The 18,096-nt window shown below is 33.8% G+C and overlaps 1 protein-coding gene across 1 annotated transcript in view; it reads right to left on the minus strand.

Moving 5' to 3' along the window:
• LOC725936 (titin homolog) overlaps positions 1 to 18,096 on the minus strand; it is a 79,916-nt gene that overhangs the window by 27,988 nt on the left and 33,832 nt on the right. Inside the window, exons 24-30 of the mRNA XM_026441700.1 lie at positions 5,761 to 18,012; positions 5,219 to 5,573; positions 4,694 to 4,942; positions 4,475 to 4,624; positions 3,842 to 4,171; positions 3,488 to 3,660; positions 3,285 to 3,405 (exon numbers count right to left, since the gene is read on the minus strand). Coding sequence (XP_026297485.1) covers positions 3,285 to 3,405; positions 3,488 to 3,660; positions 3,842 to 4,171; positions 4,475 to 4,624; positions 4,694 to 4,942; positions 5,219 to 5,573; positions 5,761 to 18,012 — 13,630 coding nt within the window. The remainder of the gene's footprint in view (positions 1 to 3,284; positions 3,406 to 3,487; positions 3,661 to 3,841; positions 4,172 to 4,474; positions 4,625 to 4,693; positions 4,943 to 5,218; positions 5,574 to 5,760; positions 18,013 to 18,096) is intronic.

The raw sequence follows: 18,096 nt of genomic DNA on the forward strand, positions 1-18,096 counted from the left end.
CCAATGTAATTAAATAACAGTTCAGAGGACAGATATCGATATATGCACATATGCGTCCATTTTTGGCCAATCGTTTTTTGGATTATTTTAATTTTAATTGAGTTATTCTGTTTCTTTTTTTTTTTTCATCCAGTTTTTCAGGGGAGAATAATTTATTATCACTTGTAATGTGATGTTATTTTAGTAATTGTTATTGTAATTATTTAATTAAAATAATCAATTTAAATAATTATTTATTCATTTTAAAATTAGTGTAATAATTAATAAAATAAGAAAAATTGAAATTATTCAGTTTATTGTTATTGTTCTTGATGATTTTAGATAGAAAATAATTGGTAAAAATAAAATAATTTCAACATCAAAAATGATAAATATTATTGTTATTAAAAAAAAAGGTAGAAAAAATGGTAAATTTGCTTTTGTAATTGGATTAAATCCACATTCGAATGGTGAACAAATTTTTGTGAAAAGTATCTGTTTTGTAATTTCACTGATCGTTGCTTTTTATTAATTGTATTGATCTTTAAGGTGTTTAATTGCTTTTTTGAAAAGAAAAGTTGCTTTTTTCATATTCAAATATTTGTCAATTTCATGATTACTTGATCGTTGCTGATACAATTTCCAAATGTGTTTAAAACGAATAAAAAATAATTTTATTCACAGTTATCGAACCTGGATTAAGCTCAATTTCTATTGTTTCTTTCCATGAGACGAAAATTTGTTTATTATTATTGTTATTATTATTTTTTTGCTTAAATTTACAGAGAAGAGATGTATTTGAAAGTGCGCTGCCTCTAAAATTACAAGTTCCGTAATACGATCTAGAATGTTTATTTATTGAATGGCCTACTTTGTAGGAATCAGGTGTTCCTACAGTTCGCTATGTTTATTTTTGCACGTTTTGGGGGAGGGGAAGCATATTATCATCAAATAATCTATTGTAATTTCTTATAGAATATTTAATTTTGCTATAATTGTTTTTATGTATAAATAAACACTAATAAATATAAACATGAATACAAAAGAATAATAATGTTGTTACAATATCTGATATATATAATCTAAACATAAGATTTATCGAAATATTATATCGTTATTCAAACAGTTGTATCTATCAAAATAAAATCTACGTGCAATTTCAGTGGACATAGGAGTATTATAATGAAATTCACACGAAATAACTTTTAATAAAAATTTATGGACCATAAACATAATGGACCATAAGTAATTTATTTTTTAGTAAAATTAATATTCAAAATTTTGAATATTTTACTTTACTTCATACTATATTATGAAGTTTTATTAAAAAATGGAAAAAAGAACTGAAAACTGTAAGAATTGATTTCACTTTTTTAAAATATAGCTCATCATGCAATAGAGTTTTTCAATTTTTCAAGATGATGTCTTTGATGTATCATTATTTCAAAATATTCTAAAGCATCACAAAAAAGAATTACAAAAATTGTATACAAATATTACTTTATTTTATTCATCATTTCAAATAAATCAAAATTGCTTCATGCATATCCAAAGTTTAACCAAAATAAGGATTTGAAAACTGTAAGAATTGATTTCACTTTTTTAAAATATAGCTCATCATGCAATAGAGTTTTTCAATTTTTCAAGATGATGTCTTTGATGTATCATTATTTCAAGATATTCTAAAGCATCCCAAAAAGAATTACAAAAATTGTATTACTTTATTTTATTCATCATTTCAAATAAATCAAAATTGCTTCATGCACATCCAAAGTTTAACCAAAACCAGGATTTTCGATTTTAATAATAATAAAAGCTTGTTAATCAAACTTGCGTAAGGGTGGACTTTTGTCTCTCGTGCAATCTAGAATCATGCAAATATTTGCATTGAAATTAATTTACAACAGGCCTCGAGACCTTTGAGTCTAATTTGAGAATCGCGATTCCCTTCCAACCTCTGTAAATTCTCTTCCTTGTGTATGCATTTAATCATGCCATCCGAGTTTCTTCTCCGTTTCATTGTCATTGTGATGTATTACACTTATTTAGTATACCGTTTTATATTTTAAAGGTTTGGTCAAGGAACCGTCACATTTGGCTCTGTTCCAGCATCGAGTTCAAATATTCGAGTGAATCGAAAAATGTTTATATAATTTTATTCGAACGATCATCACGTTTCAGTTGAAATTTATCTTATTATCTTTTATTGCAATTTTTATTTTAAATGTCATTGAAAAATTTAAGGCTATCCATATTCCCATGTAAAACATATTTTCTTTATGTTTAATCAAAGAATTTTGGCGAATTTTCAAAATATTTATCCTTTAATTATAATTAATTAATTATTAATAGAAATCATTTCTTTGTTAGAATATTTCGAAATTTAATAATAATTTAAAGGAATGGAAATTATGATCATCCATCTTCTTGCATTTTTGCGATCAAAAAAATATTTTGCAACAATTTTATATATAGAAATGAAAATTATTTTTCAAAAATAATTAAACATTATTAACGTTTCACTTTTGTTTATACAAAATCATTGTTAGAAAACGTATAACTACATTTTTGTCTTATTTAAAATTTTCTAACAATATGTAATTCATTAGAAAAATGAAATTGACGAAATTAAAATAGATTAGCTGTATCTTTATCAAAGTCTCAAAAAAACTTTTGATGGTTGAGAGGTGGCAGAATAAATTTGACATATGATCAGCCTAGACATTGACGTCATTTCGCGTAAAGTCATGATCCAGGTCTCGTTTGGATTATGTCCACTTAAATCTGAGCCAAGTGTATGAGTAAAATCCCAGTCACTGTCACTAGAACTTCTAATTATAATTGCTTGATTATACGTTTTAATGCAATTAATACTGCTTGACATTTCGATGTGATAGAACCGTAAAATTATTCACGATTTTGCAAAGAGATATTCACGAAAAATTATTATGGAGAGGGCATAATTTTCGATATCAAAATTTCTTTTTGTTATTATTAACAAATATCGAATATTAAACGAATTATCATCGTTAATATATATTTATTCAATTCTAATAAAACTTTATAACTGGAAATCAATGATTGTTACAAGATATTTAAGATTCCATTAATTTTAACAATGTAAGTTGTTTGTACATGTAAAAAAAAAATATATTTTTAAGATTCTTTAATTAAAATGACTTAAAATAACATAGTTTCTATCTACCTCTTGAATTTACACTCTTACTTGATTCAATCCTCCAATTGATTATAGCAATTTAATTTTCTTTTTCATATTTTCAAATTAAAACAGAACAAATACTTACTCCTCACGTAAGAGAGTTCCTCGTCGCGGCTCTCACTGGACAGACCAAGAAAACTTCCGGTCTCGGTGCGGCTGCTCAAAGAACTCCAGTCGGGTGTCAGCGACCTGGCACGTTGCTTCACCTGAAACAAACGATTATAATAAATGCACACACGTTTGCACTAAATATTTCAATTAAATACGTCGAATTAGAATTAAATTCACCTTGATCGAGAAGAAACTTCTGTCGCAACCGTATCTATTTTTAACCAGAATACAATAAGTGCCTTCGTCCGTTGCCACCACTCTCTTCAGTGTTAATCTCACGTAATCGTCGATCGTTTCCTTGTGAGATCTGAGACCGTCCGTGATGTCTTTTAATCCTTTCATCCATGTAACTGAATACGAATTTAAGCATATTAATTGTTAACTGGTGAATCGAGTCAATCGATAATTTATTATGTTCGAATTGAAAGACACAATGTTCACAAGACGTGTCTCTATATAATTTATTATTATCAGTGTTATTTTATTAACTTTGTAATAGTTGTTGCTGTTATTAAGAGTGGTTGGATTCACCTCGTGGTTTGGGAATTCCAGTGACTCTGAACGAGACACTGACGTCCTCTCCAGAATTGACCGTGATCGATTTTTCCGAGGGCCTCGAAACGAACATGGCCGGTTTCCCGCCATCGATCGCACTCGGTGAAATTACTTCGACCGTGGCAATGCTGTCCACGTGGCCGTAAGCGTTAATTGCTCTGCAGATGTACGTGCCTTTCTCCGATTCAGTCACTTCGGGCAGAACCAACGTGTGAACACCGGATTCTGTAAATGTCTTCGCTTTTGGTATCGAGACTGGCTCCCGCCTCTCGCCGCGGAACCACCTGACTTCCGGTGCCGGTACGCCTGTGACAATTATCCATTATTTGTTTTTAAATATTTGTCTATATTTTTTTTTACAATTTGTTAGAATTTATTAATAAAAATTGGCGATTATTATTGGAATCAATTAATAATTGTAATTAATTATTAAGAGAGTGATCTTGCACAATATTTGCGTAATAAAATATTTATTATTATGAATTATTAATCTGAATTTCATGTATGTAGAAATTTTAAATATTTTTATATTAGATATTTTTTCTCAAAACGAATGTGAGTTTTGAATTTTATAAATTTTAGTATTGATCAATTAATTGTTATTAGTACCTTTGACCTCAACTTGGAGGGCAATGGTGCCGCCAGTGGGAACACTGTAGTCGCTCAAATAACTGGAGAATCTTGGCCTTTTGTAAGTTTCAAGGCTGAAGTAATCGTCGAACAATTTCTCGTGTTTATTCACGATTCGTCGATCTCGTTCTTGAAAAATATGCGTTTTATTAAATGAAAATTTAGTCAAAGATATTTAATAAGGAATAATCGTGTTACCATTGAATTGAACGATGTGCGATATCTCTTCGGTTCGTAGATCGTTCATCGCTCTGCAAGTGTAACGACCATTATCCGTAGATTTAGGCGCAGCAATCTCTAATCGATAGATACCATCGTCCAGATAACTTTGTTTGTAACGATCGCCTCGAAGAATGCAACCGTCTTTCAACCAAGAGATGACAGGTGTTGGGTTGCCACGAACTCGACACTCCAGGATCAACTCATTGTCAGATGATCGATAAGTATCTGTTATATTAATACGATATATACTGTGAATATAAAAATTTATATTTTCAAATTATATTACAATTCTAGCAATATTATTTTACGTACAATTACAAAATCTTATATAGCCTGTAAATATCACATTTAAAGGTTTTAAAATTTCTAAAGTGCTAGAGTTTCAAAATTCATTAGTTAAAAGATTAGTCGAAAGATAGATCTTGATGTTAACACCACGTGTTAATTCTTCTTAATATTTTTTTTCTTACAAATATTCAGTTAGAACACACAATTACTCACCTCTGATCGATCTTGTGAAAGTAGGGGGTGACAATGTTGGTTGGAAATCGGGATAAACTTTTAACGCGGATTCGGTGCTCGCGATTCCATGAACATTCTCGGCAACACAGGTATACAATCCGGAATCTTCGGGGAGTGGTTCGTGCAATTCAAAGTAAGCCATACCGTTATCGAATCGAGTTTTATATTTGTTCGTGGTTATGTCGAGTTTCTCTCCATCCTTCGTCCAGTAAACCCTCGGTTCCGGGTGACCAAGGACGGTGCAGGTCAATCTCGTCTTCATACCAACTCCTACGGTCCTATTCGTCAATCTCGTGCAGAATGACGGCTTTTTTCCTTTCTCGCGCGGAGCAAGCTACAAGAAAATCATTTTTAAATAAATTTTCTCTTTTTTTTGATATTTGACAGTTTTTTTTTTATCATTCTTCACGAGATAATCTCATTCTTGGATTTTATAGGTTTGGATATACGTAATTTTTCAATATCTTTGAATTAATATTTAACTTATTTTATTTGTTAATAAAGAACTTATATATTCTTACCTTGTCTTTAATAGGAGGCAAATATATGGGAAGATTCGATCCATCTAGATCCATTCGTAACGTCATCTTTGGTCTTCCGCCATATTTCGGTGGTTTGCTAACACTGACAGCTGTGATAGTCGTGTCACTATCCCCCGTCGAATAGTCATCGTACTTTAACAAACTGATGGATCTAGCTCGAGTAATTCGGTCGTCCCTTTTCCTCCTTCTCCTGTAATATGTCCCTGTATCGAAATAGTATCTGTCGATCGAAGTATCCCTCAATTTATAATCGAGAAAATCGTCGATCCTCTTTCTTGTTAAAGAAGTAAGAGAATCTCTCCAACTGTACGATCTGGAAGTGCTGGAAAGTCCAGAATCGAAACCAGAATCATACCGATAAGATTTGTCTCGTTTGTCTCGCCAAAGATCCATATCAGAAGACGTGATTTTTGATTTTTCAATTCTGAACATGTCTTCCGTCATTTTTCGGAACAATTGATCAGATTCGCCTTGTCGCATTCGGGACCAAGTATCGTCCCTTATCTGTTCTTGTCTTCGTTTTCGAAGTCTGGACGCTTCTTCGTCGTATCGCCTTCTTAAACGTTCCTCTTCCTCTTTCATCGTTCGTGCTGCTTCTTCCCTTCTTAATTGCCTGTCAGCATCCCTTCTATCTCTCCTCTCTTCGTCCTCTCGTCGCAAACGTTCCATTTCTTCTCGTTTCTGCCGCTCCTCAGCTCTTCTTCTTTCCAAACGTTCTGTCTCTCTTTTTTTCATAGCTTCCTCGTCTTCCTTCCACTGCCTTTCCGTCTCTTTTCTCTTTCTTCTGCGTTCTTCCTCTCTTTTGACTTTTTCTTCTTCCTCTTTACGCAATTTGGCCAACTCTTCCTGCCTTCTTTGTTCGCGTTCCATTCTCCTACGTTCGTGAGCTTCATCTTCTTTTCTTAGTCGTTCTTCCTCCGCTTTTCTCACTTTTTCAGTTTCCTGTCTTATCTGCTTCTCTTGTTCTTCCCTTCGACGTCTAACTTCCTCCCGTTTTTGTTCCTCCCTCTCCTGTTTCTTCTTCAATCGTTCTGCTTCTTCAGCTTTCCTGTGTTCTTCTTCCTTTTTCTTCAATTTCAGTCTCTCCTCTTTCTTCTTACGTTCCTCTTCCTCACGTTTGAGCTTCTCTTCTTCTTCTTTTTTGGCACGCTGTTCTCTTTCATGTCTTCTTTGCTCTTGTTCCTTTTTACGTTTTTCAGCTTCTTCTCGTTCCTTGCGTTCATCTTCCTCTTGTTGTAATTTTCTTTCCTCTTTCTTTTTTCGTAATTTTTCCTCCTGTTGTTTTAAAGCTTCCGACTCAAATTCTTTCGCTTTTTCAATTTCTTTCTCCTTCTTTTTACGTATCTCTTCTTCTTGTTTTGCTTTTTCAGCTTTCTCCTTTTCCTTACGCTCTTCTTCTTGTTTTAATTTTTCAGCTACCTCCTTTTTCTTACGTTCTTCTTCCTGTTTTAGTTTCTCAGCTTCCTCTTTTTTCTTACGTTTTTCTTCCTGTTTTAGTTTCTCAGCTTCCTCTTTTTTCTTACGTTCTTCTTCCTGTTTTAGTTTCTTAGCTTCCTCTTTTTTCTTACGCTCTTTTTCTTGTTTTAGTTTCTCAGCTTCCTCTTTTTTCTTTTGCTCTTCTTCTTGTTTTAATTTTTCAGCTTCCTCTTTTTTCTTACGCTCTTTTTCTTGTTTTAGTTTCTCAGCTTCCTCTTTTTTCTTTTGCTCTTCTTCTTGTTTTAATTTTTCAGCTTCCTCTCTTTTCTTACGCTCTTCTTCCTGTTTTAGTTTCTCAGCTTCCTCTTTTTTCTTACGCTCTTCTTCTTGCTTTAATTTTTCAGCCTCTTCTTTTTTCTTACATTCTTCTTCCTGTTTTAATTTTTCAGCTTCATCTTTTTCCTTACGCTCTTCTTCTTGTTTTAATTTTTCAGCTTCCTCTTTTTTCTTACGCTCTTCTTCCTGTTTTAGTTTCTCAGCTTCCTCTTTTTTCTTACATTCTTCTTCCTGTTTTAATTTTTCAGCCTCCTCTTTTTTCTTACGTTCTTCTTCTTGTTTTAGTTTCTCAGCTTCCTCTTTTTTCTTACGTTCTTCTTCTTGTTTTAATTTTTCAGCTTCCTCTTTTTTCTTACGCTCTTCTTCTTGTTTTAGTTTCTCAGCTTCCTCTTTTTTCTTACGCTCTTCTTCTTGTTTTAATTTTTCAGCTTCCTCTTTTTTCTTACGTTCTTCTTCCTGTTTTAGTTTCTCAGCTTCCTCTTTTTTCTTACGCTCTTTTTCCCGTTTTAGTTTCTCAGCTTCTTCTTTTTTCTTACGTTCTTCTTCCTGTTTTAATTTTTCAGCCTCCTCTTTTTTCTTACGTTCTTCTTCTTGTTTTAATTTTTCAGCTTCCTCTTTTTTCTTTTGTTCTTCTTCCTGTTTTAGTTTCTCAGCTTCCTCTTTTTTCTTACGTTCTTCTTCCTGTTTTAGTTTCTCAGCTTCCTCTTTTTCCTTACGCTCTTTTTCTTGTTTTAGTTTCTCAGCTTCCTCTTTTTTCTTTTGCTCTTCTTCTTGTTTTAATTTTTCGGCCTCCTCTTTTTTCTTATGTTCTTCTTTCTGTTTTAATTTCTCAGTCTCCTCTTTTTTCTTACGCTCTTCTTCTTGTTTTAATTTTTCAGTTTCCTCCTTTTTCTTACGTTCTTCTTCCTGTTTTAGTTTCTCAGCTTTCTCCTTTTCCTTACGCTCTTCTTCCTGTTTTAGTTTCTCAGCTTCCTCTTTTTTCTTACGTTCTTCTTCCTGTTTTAGTTTCTCAGCTTCCTCTTTTTCCTTACGCTCTTTTTCTTGTTTTAGTTTCTCAGCTTCCTCTTTTTTCTTTTGCTCTTCTTCTTGTTTTAATTTTTCGGCCTCCTCTTTTTTCTTATGTTCTTCTTTCTGTTTTAATTTCTCAGTCTCCTCTTTTTTCTTACGCTCTTCTTCTTGTTTTAATTTTTCAGTTTCCTCCTTTTTCTTACGTTCTTCTTCCTGTTTTAGTTTCTCAGCTTTCTCTTTTTTCTTACGTTCTTCTTCCTGTTTTAGTTTCTCAGCTTCCTCTTTTTTCTTACGTTCTTCTTCCTGTTTTAGTTTCTCAGCTTCCTCTTTTTCCTTACGCTCTTTTTCTTGTTTTAGTTTCTCAGTCTCCTCTTTTTTCTTACGCTCTTCTTCTTGTTTTAATTTTTCAGTTTCCTCCTTTTTCTTACGTTCTTCTTCCTGTTTTAGTTTCTCAGCTTCCTCTTTTTTCTTACGTTCTTCTTCCTGTTTTAGTTTCTCAGCTTCCTCTTTTTTCTTACGTTCTTCTTCCTGTTTTAGTTTCTCAACTTCCTCTTTTTCCTTACGCTCTTTTTCTTGTTTTAGTTTCTCAGCTTCCTCTTTTTTCTTTTGCTCTTCTTCTTGTTTTAATTTTTCGGCATCCTCTTTTTTCTTACGTTCTTCTTCTTGTTTTAATTTCTCAGCTTCCTCTTTTTCCTTACGCTTTTCTTCTTCTTCTTTCTTTTTACTTTCCTCTTCTTCAAGTTTCAATTTTTCAATTTCCCTCTTTTTATGCTCTTCTTCTTCGAGACATAATTTTTCAGTTTCTTGTTTTCTACGTTCTTCTTCTTGCTTTAATTTTTCTTCTTCTTCTTGTTTCTTTTTTTGCTCTTCTTCTTGCTTCAATATTTCTTCCTCCTTTCTTTTTTGCTCTTCTTTTTCTTGTTTTAGCTTTTTAGTTTCTTCTTCTTTTTTATGTTTCTCTTCTTCTTGTTTTAATTTTTCAGCTTCTTCAATCTTTCTACGTTCTTCTTTCTCTTGCTTCAATTTTTCAGTTTCTTTTTTCTTTCTTTCATCTTCGTCTTGTATTTGTTTTTTAACTTCTTCTTGTTCATGTTCTTCCTCTTCTTTATCTATTTTCACTTTTTCCTTTTTTTCTTTCTTTTTCTTCTTATCTTTTTTTTTCTCTTCATCTTTTTCCCATACTATTTCCATATTTAATATTCTATCACGAAGCAGATTTATATCTGTCATTAAATTTGAAATGGGTATCTCTAGTTCCACAAGACCTTCTCCAGTTAAATTATTTTTCCAAAATTTTTCAACCTTCTCACTGGACATTTCCAACTCATTCAAGCTTATCGTTAATATTCTCAACATTCCGAAAATATCTGATATTTCAGAATGTGATGGTTCAACCATTGGTTTATCAACAGATTGATGACGAATAATAATAATTGCTCTTCGAAGTTTCTTTAAAGTATCTATCGAAGTTTCTTCAATTTCAGATTTCTCCAATATATTTTGAATTCCCTGTTTCAATTGTTCAAGAGGCTTAATTAATGCCTTCAAAGCTTCATTCTCGATTTGAATTTCTATACCCAGTAAACCTTTGTAACTATCTATTTTATTATCAATTGATTCGATAGAGTCGTTCATCTCTTTAATAGAATTCATTAATTTTGTCGATATTCTCGCCACTTCTTCCACCGAGACAATAGTTTCTTTTCTTTCTTTTTCTTTCTTAATTTGAATCGTCGAAACAATTTTCAAAGAAGCTTGTAAATTCTTCAAAGGTTTCTCCAAATTTTCAAGATATGCGGTTGACGATTCTTCCACTGTCATAATCTTTTCCTTTAATTGCATCAGAGGTTCACTCAATATTCCAATTATAGTTTCATCCATACTTGAAATTTGTTTCTTCTCAGCAAACTGTTCCTCAATTAATGATATACTTTTTTCCAAATTTGACAAAGAATCTACGATAGCATCGATACTAGCTTCTTCTTCTTCAACACTCATATCAGTTTTGTTTTTTAACACCATGAAGCTTTCGTACACATCATTCAGAGGCTGCACCAGTATTTTGATTGTCTCATATTCAATTTCTCTTTCCATCTCTTTATTTTCAATAATATTTTTCTCCATTTCAATGATCGTTGATTTTATAACTTCCACTGGTTGTACTAATTTTTCAACCACAGTCCAATCTGGTGTATCGATCCTCGAGAATTCTTCAGCAATTCCAGGTTCTGGTTCTACCACAACGCATTCTCGAATTTCAGCTATAGATCTCTCTATCTCTTGCAATGGGACCGCTAAACACTCCGTGATCCAATTAGTCGATTCCTCTGGAATTGGCTCTACGTCAGGCGACATTACTCGTTCTTCAAGTATCGAGATACTTCTGTGAAGTGTCATTAAAGGCTCAGCCAAAGCAGTCAGCAAGGATACTTCATCAACAGGTCGATCTATCGCGGATTCAATCAGCATATGATCTTCGATCAACGCGATCGAATTGCAAAGTTCTTCCAGAGGTTCAATCAACGGATTCAGAGTAGTTTCCATCCTCTCTTCACTATCAAACGATTTCTCTTTAGCAGATTCGATAGTGGTTTGCTCGAGGATAACGGAAGCTGCTGCATTTTTTAGTTCCAGCAATGGTTGCGCCATAGTCTTCAATAAAGATAGATCCTCCTTCTCTGACAATGCAAATGTCACCTCGTTCGCGTCCATCGATTTCCGTTCTTCTACAACTATCGCCAAACATTCTTTCAATTCGCTTAGAGGTTTGGCCAAGCCTTTTAATGCCTGTGTCTCCTCCTCAGAAATCGACAGAGCCATTTCAGAGGGTGACTCCACCGTACCTTGATCCACCACCATCGGTTCTGTCACCTGAATGTTCAATTCTTCCACAACATCCGCCCAAGTTTTCAAGGACGACACATCCTCTGATATGGTGTCTGCTATCGGTTCAATGATCATCTGCTGATGATCTACAGCCGCCACGCGTTCTGCCAAATCGTGAAGAGACTTGGCAAACGTCTCGAACACACTCTCAGCTTTGGACAATTCACTCGCTATTTCCGGAATGGATTCAGTGACTTGTTGAACGGCGGCTACCGAAGTCTTCAAATCTACCAACGTTTGCGCCATTGTCTTCAACTGAGAAGCATTTTCGACTTCTGACAAATTTTCCACACCTTCCTCGATCGTTATATGCTCTTGGATCGTTGCGATTGATTTTTGAAACTCTTCCAGTATTGGTTTCAATGTCGTTTTCTCGAACGACACTCGATCAACCTTCGTGATCTCCTCTATTGCTTGCTCCATCACGTGTTCCCCTTGAATGGCAGCGACGAAAAATTGCTCCAATTGTTGCAGTGGTGGTATAAGCTCGCTCAGTATCGTGACAGATTTCTTCGTTTCCGGTGTCTCCAATGCTTTCACCTCTTGGAGTTTGATCTCCTCTATCGTCGAAATGGATTCTTGCAACAATTTAGCAGGAACAAGAATGTGCGCCATTTCAGTTTCGAGCTTAATTGCCTGTTGCGATTCTATCTTTCCTAAAATTGTGGCAATCACTTTTGGTCTCGAAACAATGGCGGTGCATTGTTTCTTGAACTCTTCCACGGATTTTCCAAATGCCTGCAATGCGGATGCGTTTTCGACGTCTAGAATTTGTTGGCCAGGTTTCTCTATTGTTGTCAACTGTTGAACAATAGCTACGGACGTTCTTAGATCGCTCAACGATCTTTCCAAATTTTTTATGGCAGCGAAATCTTCGGTGTCACCTGTTAAGCTTATGGTTTCTTTGGCAAGGATTAACTGTTTCTGTATTTCTGAAACTTGCTCGTTCAATTCTTCCAACGTAGACTTGACTGGCAATTCTTGCAACGCTGGAATTGCCTGAGAAATTTCTTCGATAATCTCGTATTTGGTTATTGTTTCTTTCTTCATGGCTGATAAGAACGATTCCTCGAGTTTGCGAAGCGGCTCCACCATGTTTAATAAGATCACAGCTTCCTGTTTTGTCTTCTTTCCTAATAATTCGCTTTCCTTGTCTATATTCATAATCGTATTTTGCAACGCATTAATCGGTTCTATTATGATTTTCGCAAAATCCTCGTTTACTTTTTTCTTTATTGAGGCTTCTTCTACAAACTTCTTCACTTCCTGTTGCTTTATTGCACCCAACAATTTTTCACCAGCTTCTTCCACTGATCTTGCAAAAGCCTCCAAAAGGGAATTTTCTTCTCCTGTTTTCAATTCTTTCATTTCATCTTGCTTGGCAATTGTGATTTCTTGAACACTTGCTACACATAACTTCATTTCTTCCAACGTCTTTTCAATCAACGCTTTCGTTAAACCAATTTCACTAGTAGTCTCTGAAGTTGAAGCTGATTCACTCGTTTCATGTTGAATGATGGTGATAGATTTCTGTAATTCTTCCAGAACAGGTTGTAAATTCAATTTTTCGATAGCCACTTCATTTTTCTTCAATTTTTCCGCAGTTTCTTCTCCTACGAATTTTCCTTCCTCTATCGCAGTCAACAAAGCTTGTTCTAAGATATACAATGGTTCTATAAGAATATTCAATTTCATTTCTTGTTCTTTTGGTATTTTTAATTCTTCAAGCTCCTTTTCTTCTTCGATGTGTGTGAATGATTCTCGTAAAATGTGAACCGTGTTACTAATTTTCTGAAGAATTTCTACATCTACTTTTGCTTGTTGTTTCTTATCTTCTTTCAAGTTCGTTTCTGTTTTCTGTCGTTTAACTATTGTCGAGCATTGTTCTTCTAATTGTTGTATTGATCTAGTAAAGGCTTCCAATACAGATGTTTTCTCAATCTTCATTTCTTCGGTTTCTTCTGCGACCACTTGCTGAATAGCACTGGTAGATGTCTTCAATTCCTCAATTGCTGTAACGATATTTTCAACAGCTTCTAATTTAGACATTTCTGAACTCGCAGTTAATTGTTCTTGAACATTAACCATGCTTTCTTTCAATTCTTCCAAAATTGGTTGAAGAACCATCGTTCGAGGAATTTCTTCTTTTATTTCTTCCACAGTTTCGAGTTTCTGTCTACTCGCCTGTTGAACAACATGTATCAGAGATCTTTCTAATTTTTCAAGAGGATGCACCAATGAAGTCAACGTCTGCACATCTATCTTTTTCGTATCCAGTGTTTCTATCTCTTCCAAGCTTTCTTCCTGTATCTTCATAATAGTCTGGCGCAATGCAAGAACCGGTGCAATAATTGTCTTAAGAACTCGTGCATCCAGTTTTTCAGTTTCCTTCAGCTCACTTACCGTTTCCTTTACCTCCACTTGCTGCTGATTGGCCACAGCCAAGCATTCTTCAAATTCTTGCACTGATTTGGCAAAATGTTCCAAGACAGCCACTTTTTCAATATCCGATAATTTTTCTTCTTCGCTCGATTCAACAGTAATCACGCTTTGAATGATCTTAAGAGAAGAATTCAGTTCTTCCAATGACTTCTCAGCTGTTTGCATGAAAGGAGCTGATGATTGTATTGTTGTTGCGTGCAGTTTCATTTGTTCTTGCACCATTACTACACATTTCTGAAGTTCTTCTACGACAGGTGACACGTTCAATTTTTCCGTGGAAAGTGTTTCTTCTGATATCTCTTCCGTCTTTTCAGCTTTTATCGAGACAGCCTGTTGAACAGTGGAGGATAAACAAGTTTCTAATTTCTGTAACGGTTCTACTAAGACGTTTAATATATCTGTTTTAAATATTCTTTCTTCAGTCATTTTGGAAGAATCGAGAGCTTCGACTTGTTGCAGCTTTTCTTCCTCGATTTTATTAATTGTTTCTTTTAAAACTTGAAGAGGATTAATTGCCATTTCCAATATTGCTATTTGTGATTTTTCCAATTGTTTAGGAATCAGTTGTATTTTTATTTGCTGTTGAGATACCACTGCCAGACATCTTTGACCAATTTCTTCCATGGATTTTGCGAATGATTCCAAAATCGATGTTTTATCAATTAAATCACCAGCTTGCTCTGTTTCAAGGCACATTATTTCTCGAACAGTCGCTACTGAAGATCTCAAGTGCTCCAATGGTTTTTCTATAGCTTCTACGACTGACATCTCTAATTTATCGCTTGGTTCTTCTTTGGATGGTTCTAAAGATACCTGTTCTTGAATCACTGCAATCGATTTTTCTAATTGTTCCAAAACAGGCTCCACGTTTAATTTTACTAAAGATTCAATATCCTTCAAATCTTGTCCTTCTTCCTTAATCGTGCTCATCTGTTCAACAGTTATGGATAACGATTTTTCCAACAGTTCCAATGGTTCGATCAGAGTATGCAAAACAGTCGCTGCTTCTTTTGTTTCCGTCAAAACTAGAGTTTCAACCTCTTGTGTTTGTTGTTCGTCAAGTTTCGAAACGGTTTCGCGCAAAACTTGAATTGGACTTGCTATAGTCTCCAAAGCTTGTTGGCTAAATTCGAGTTTAGCCATTTGTGGCTGTTGCACCAAGCTTACTTGAACTTTTTGTTCGCTAGAGACAACTGAACACACTTTTGCTATCTCTTCCATGCACTTGGCAAACGTTTTCAGAGCTGTTGTTTTCTCTTCATTTGACAATTCTTTAGCCTCTTCCGTTTCGAGAGTTTGTATGGCTGCCACAGCCGATTTTAGATTCTCCAATGGACTTTCTATTAATTCAGCAACGGATGCTTCCACTTTTGTGGCAGACACATCGAGTTTCTTCGGTTGCAATGCTGTTTGTTCCTCTATTACAGCAATAGACTTTTGTAGTTTTTCCAACACAGGACTTAGTTTCAATTCTCCCGCAGTTTTCTTTACTTCTTCAGCTGTTTTTATTTCTGATGCGCTCACTTCGCGAACAGCAGTGCACAGGAGTTCTTCCAACTCTTCTAGAGGATGGATCAGAGGTTTCAAAACCTCGACTATATCCTTATTCGTTTCGTCCAGATTTTGAATTTCTTCGACTTTCTGTTCTTCAATCTCGACAGCTGTTTCGCGTAATAGTTGAATAGGCTGGACCATCACTTCTAAAACTTGCTCCAATTCCTCTTTTTGGATCTTTTCAGAAACTTTTACTTTTACTGTAGATTGATTGACAATTGCCATACATTTGTCTCCCAATTCTTTCATTGATTCGACGAAGGATTGGATAGCCAATGCTTTCTCTATATTGGATACTGTATTTACATTTTCAACTTCCATTATGACTTTTTGTACTGCACCAACAGAGAATTTAAGATTTTCCAATGATTGCTGTATCTCGTTTGTAATTTGTGCTTTGCCTTCAGAATTCTTCATTTCCTCACTTTCTAGGATCATTTCTTCTTGAATCATGACGATAGATCTCTTCAATTCTTCTAGAACATTAGCCATTGGAATTGATTGTAACGATTGAACAGGTTGTCTTATTTCCTCCGTGATTTCTTCAGTTGCTAATGCTTGTTGCTGAACAGAAACATTTAAAGATTGCTCCAACTTTTCCAGAGGATGGATAATATTACTCAAGATAACAGCAGCTGTCTTTTTTGTAGGTAAATCTAATGTTTCAGTCTCTTCCAATGTTTGCTCCTCTATCTTCGCAATCATTTCACGCAGATTTTGTACTGGACTTACTATTTGTTCCATGAGATATGTGTCTAATTTTATTTCTTCTTCACTAATTAATGCTTGTTGCTCTATTAATTCGACTGATTCTATTGAAGGTGAAACAGAATCAATTAGAGAGACAGGTTTTACTTGTTCCTGAGAAACCATGAGGACTTCTATGAGTTCTTCCAGAGGTTTCGCTGTGGTTTCTTCGATATTGAGATTTTCTTCTTTCGATTTCATTACTTTGATTTCCTCGACTACCTTCATACTCTTCATTTCTGCTGTCTTTAGTATCACTTTTACAAGTTCGGAAATTATTTCATTTACGCTTTGTGCATTTGTAGACAAGAAGAAATATTCCATAGGAAGTTGCAAAGTTGTTTGTTGAAGAGAAGAAAGTTCATGTTGAAGAGATTTCAATGGTTCTAAAAGTACTTGCAGCGACACCATCACATTTTCCTTCAATGCTGGAGCTAAATCTTTTTGAGTTAAATAAAGAATTTTTTCTGTGGCTTGTTCAACGTTTATTAAGGTATCTAATAGACGAATAAATTGCACTTCTAATTCTGGGATTGAAGAAGAAGATAATGTATTTCGAGTCGATGTACTCGTTGCTTTTAAATCGTAAAGAATTTGTATCAGGGCAGTTAATTCTCGTATTCTTCGTTTTTCTTCTTCAGATCTCGAAGAGAGTGGTTCTTCTAAAGCTACAGATACGAGATTAGTTAGTTCTTTGAAGGGTTGTTGCATAATATTGATCGACAATGCTGTATTTTGTATGAAATTTATTTTTGCTTCTTCTCTCCTTTCTTGTTTTGCTTCCTCTTCAATTTTTGTCAATTCTTCTATTTTTTCGGTCAAAGTTTCTATCATCTCTTCTTGTTTTACTATTTCTTTATCTTTTTTGGTTGTTAATTCTGTGCTTTCATCTTTTTGTATCTCATCTTTTATTTTATCAGAAGATTCTTCAATTTTTTTTTCTATTTGTATTTTTTCTATATTTTGTTCTTCCGTTAATAATTCTGATTTTTTGGATTCTTTTATTTTTGTTTCTTGATTTAATATTTCCTCTATTTTTTTAGATTTTTCTATTTCTATTTCACTACTCGTTTGTTTTTCTATTTCTTCATCTGCTGGCTTATGAATTTCTTCTTGTTCCTTTTTTAATTCTATTTTTTGTTTGCTTAGTTCTTCCACATTTTTTTCAAGAGTAGATATTTCTTGCGATTTTTCTAGTACTTCAGATTTTTCTTCTTTGTTTATCAATTGTTTCGTCTCTTCAGATAATGTCATTTGGTTATCCGGAACTTTAATTATTTCTTCCGTCTTTGCTATTAGAATTTCCGGTTTTTCTTCTTTTATTAATGAAATTTGATTATCTTCAGGGGAAACTTCTACTTTTTCCACAATCTTCTCCAATTCCTGTGGCGTTTCAGATAAAATGTCTACTTTTTCTTCTTTTATTGCTAGTTCTTCAATTTTTTCAGCTAATATTTCTACAGATTCTTCTTTCTTTATTATTAGTTCTGTTTTTTCAAATTTTTTTTGTTTTTGAGTGAGTTCTTCATCTTCCTGAGGTAAGATTTCCAAATTTTCTTCTTTTGTTTTTTCTAATATCGCGACTATTTTTTGTTCTTTTTGTATTTGTTCTTTTTCTATTCTTTCATGTGATTCTTCTATTTCTTTCTGCTCTTCAATTTTTTCTATCAATGATTCAATAATTTCTTTTTCTACTTTTGGAGATACAGTTTCATCACTGTATTCTTTTATTTCTATTACTTTTTTCTTTTCAGTGTTTTCTTCATTTTCTTCTACTCTTTCAGATTCCTCTTCTATTTTTATTTCATCTGCTTTTGTTATTTCTATTTCTTTTTTTTCTTGTACTTGTTCTTCTACTTTTTCTTTTTTTTCTAATATTTCTATTTTTTTATCTTCTTCAATTATTTTTCCTTCAACGATTTCTTT

The sequence above is a fragment of the Apis mellifera genome, linkage group LG7 (genome assembly GCF_003254395.2).
Source record: "Apis mellifera strain DH4 linkage group LG7, Amel_HAv3.1, whole genome shotgun sequence".
NCBI lineage: Eukaryota > Metazoa > Arthropoda > Insecta > Hymenoptera > Apidae > Apis > Apis mellifera.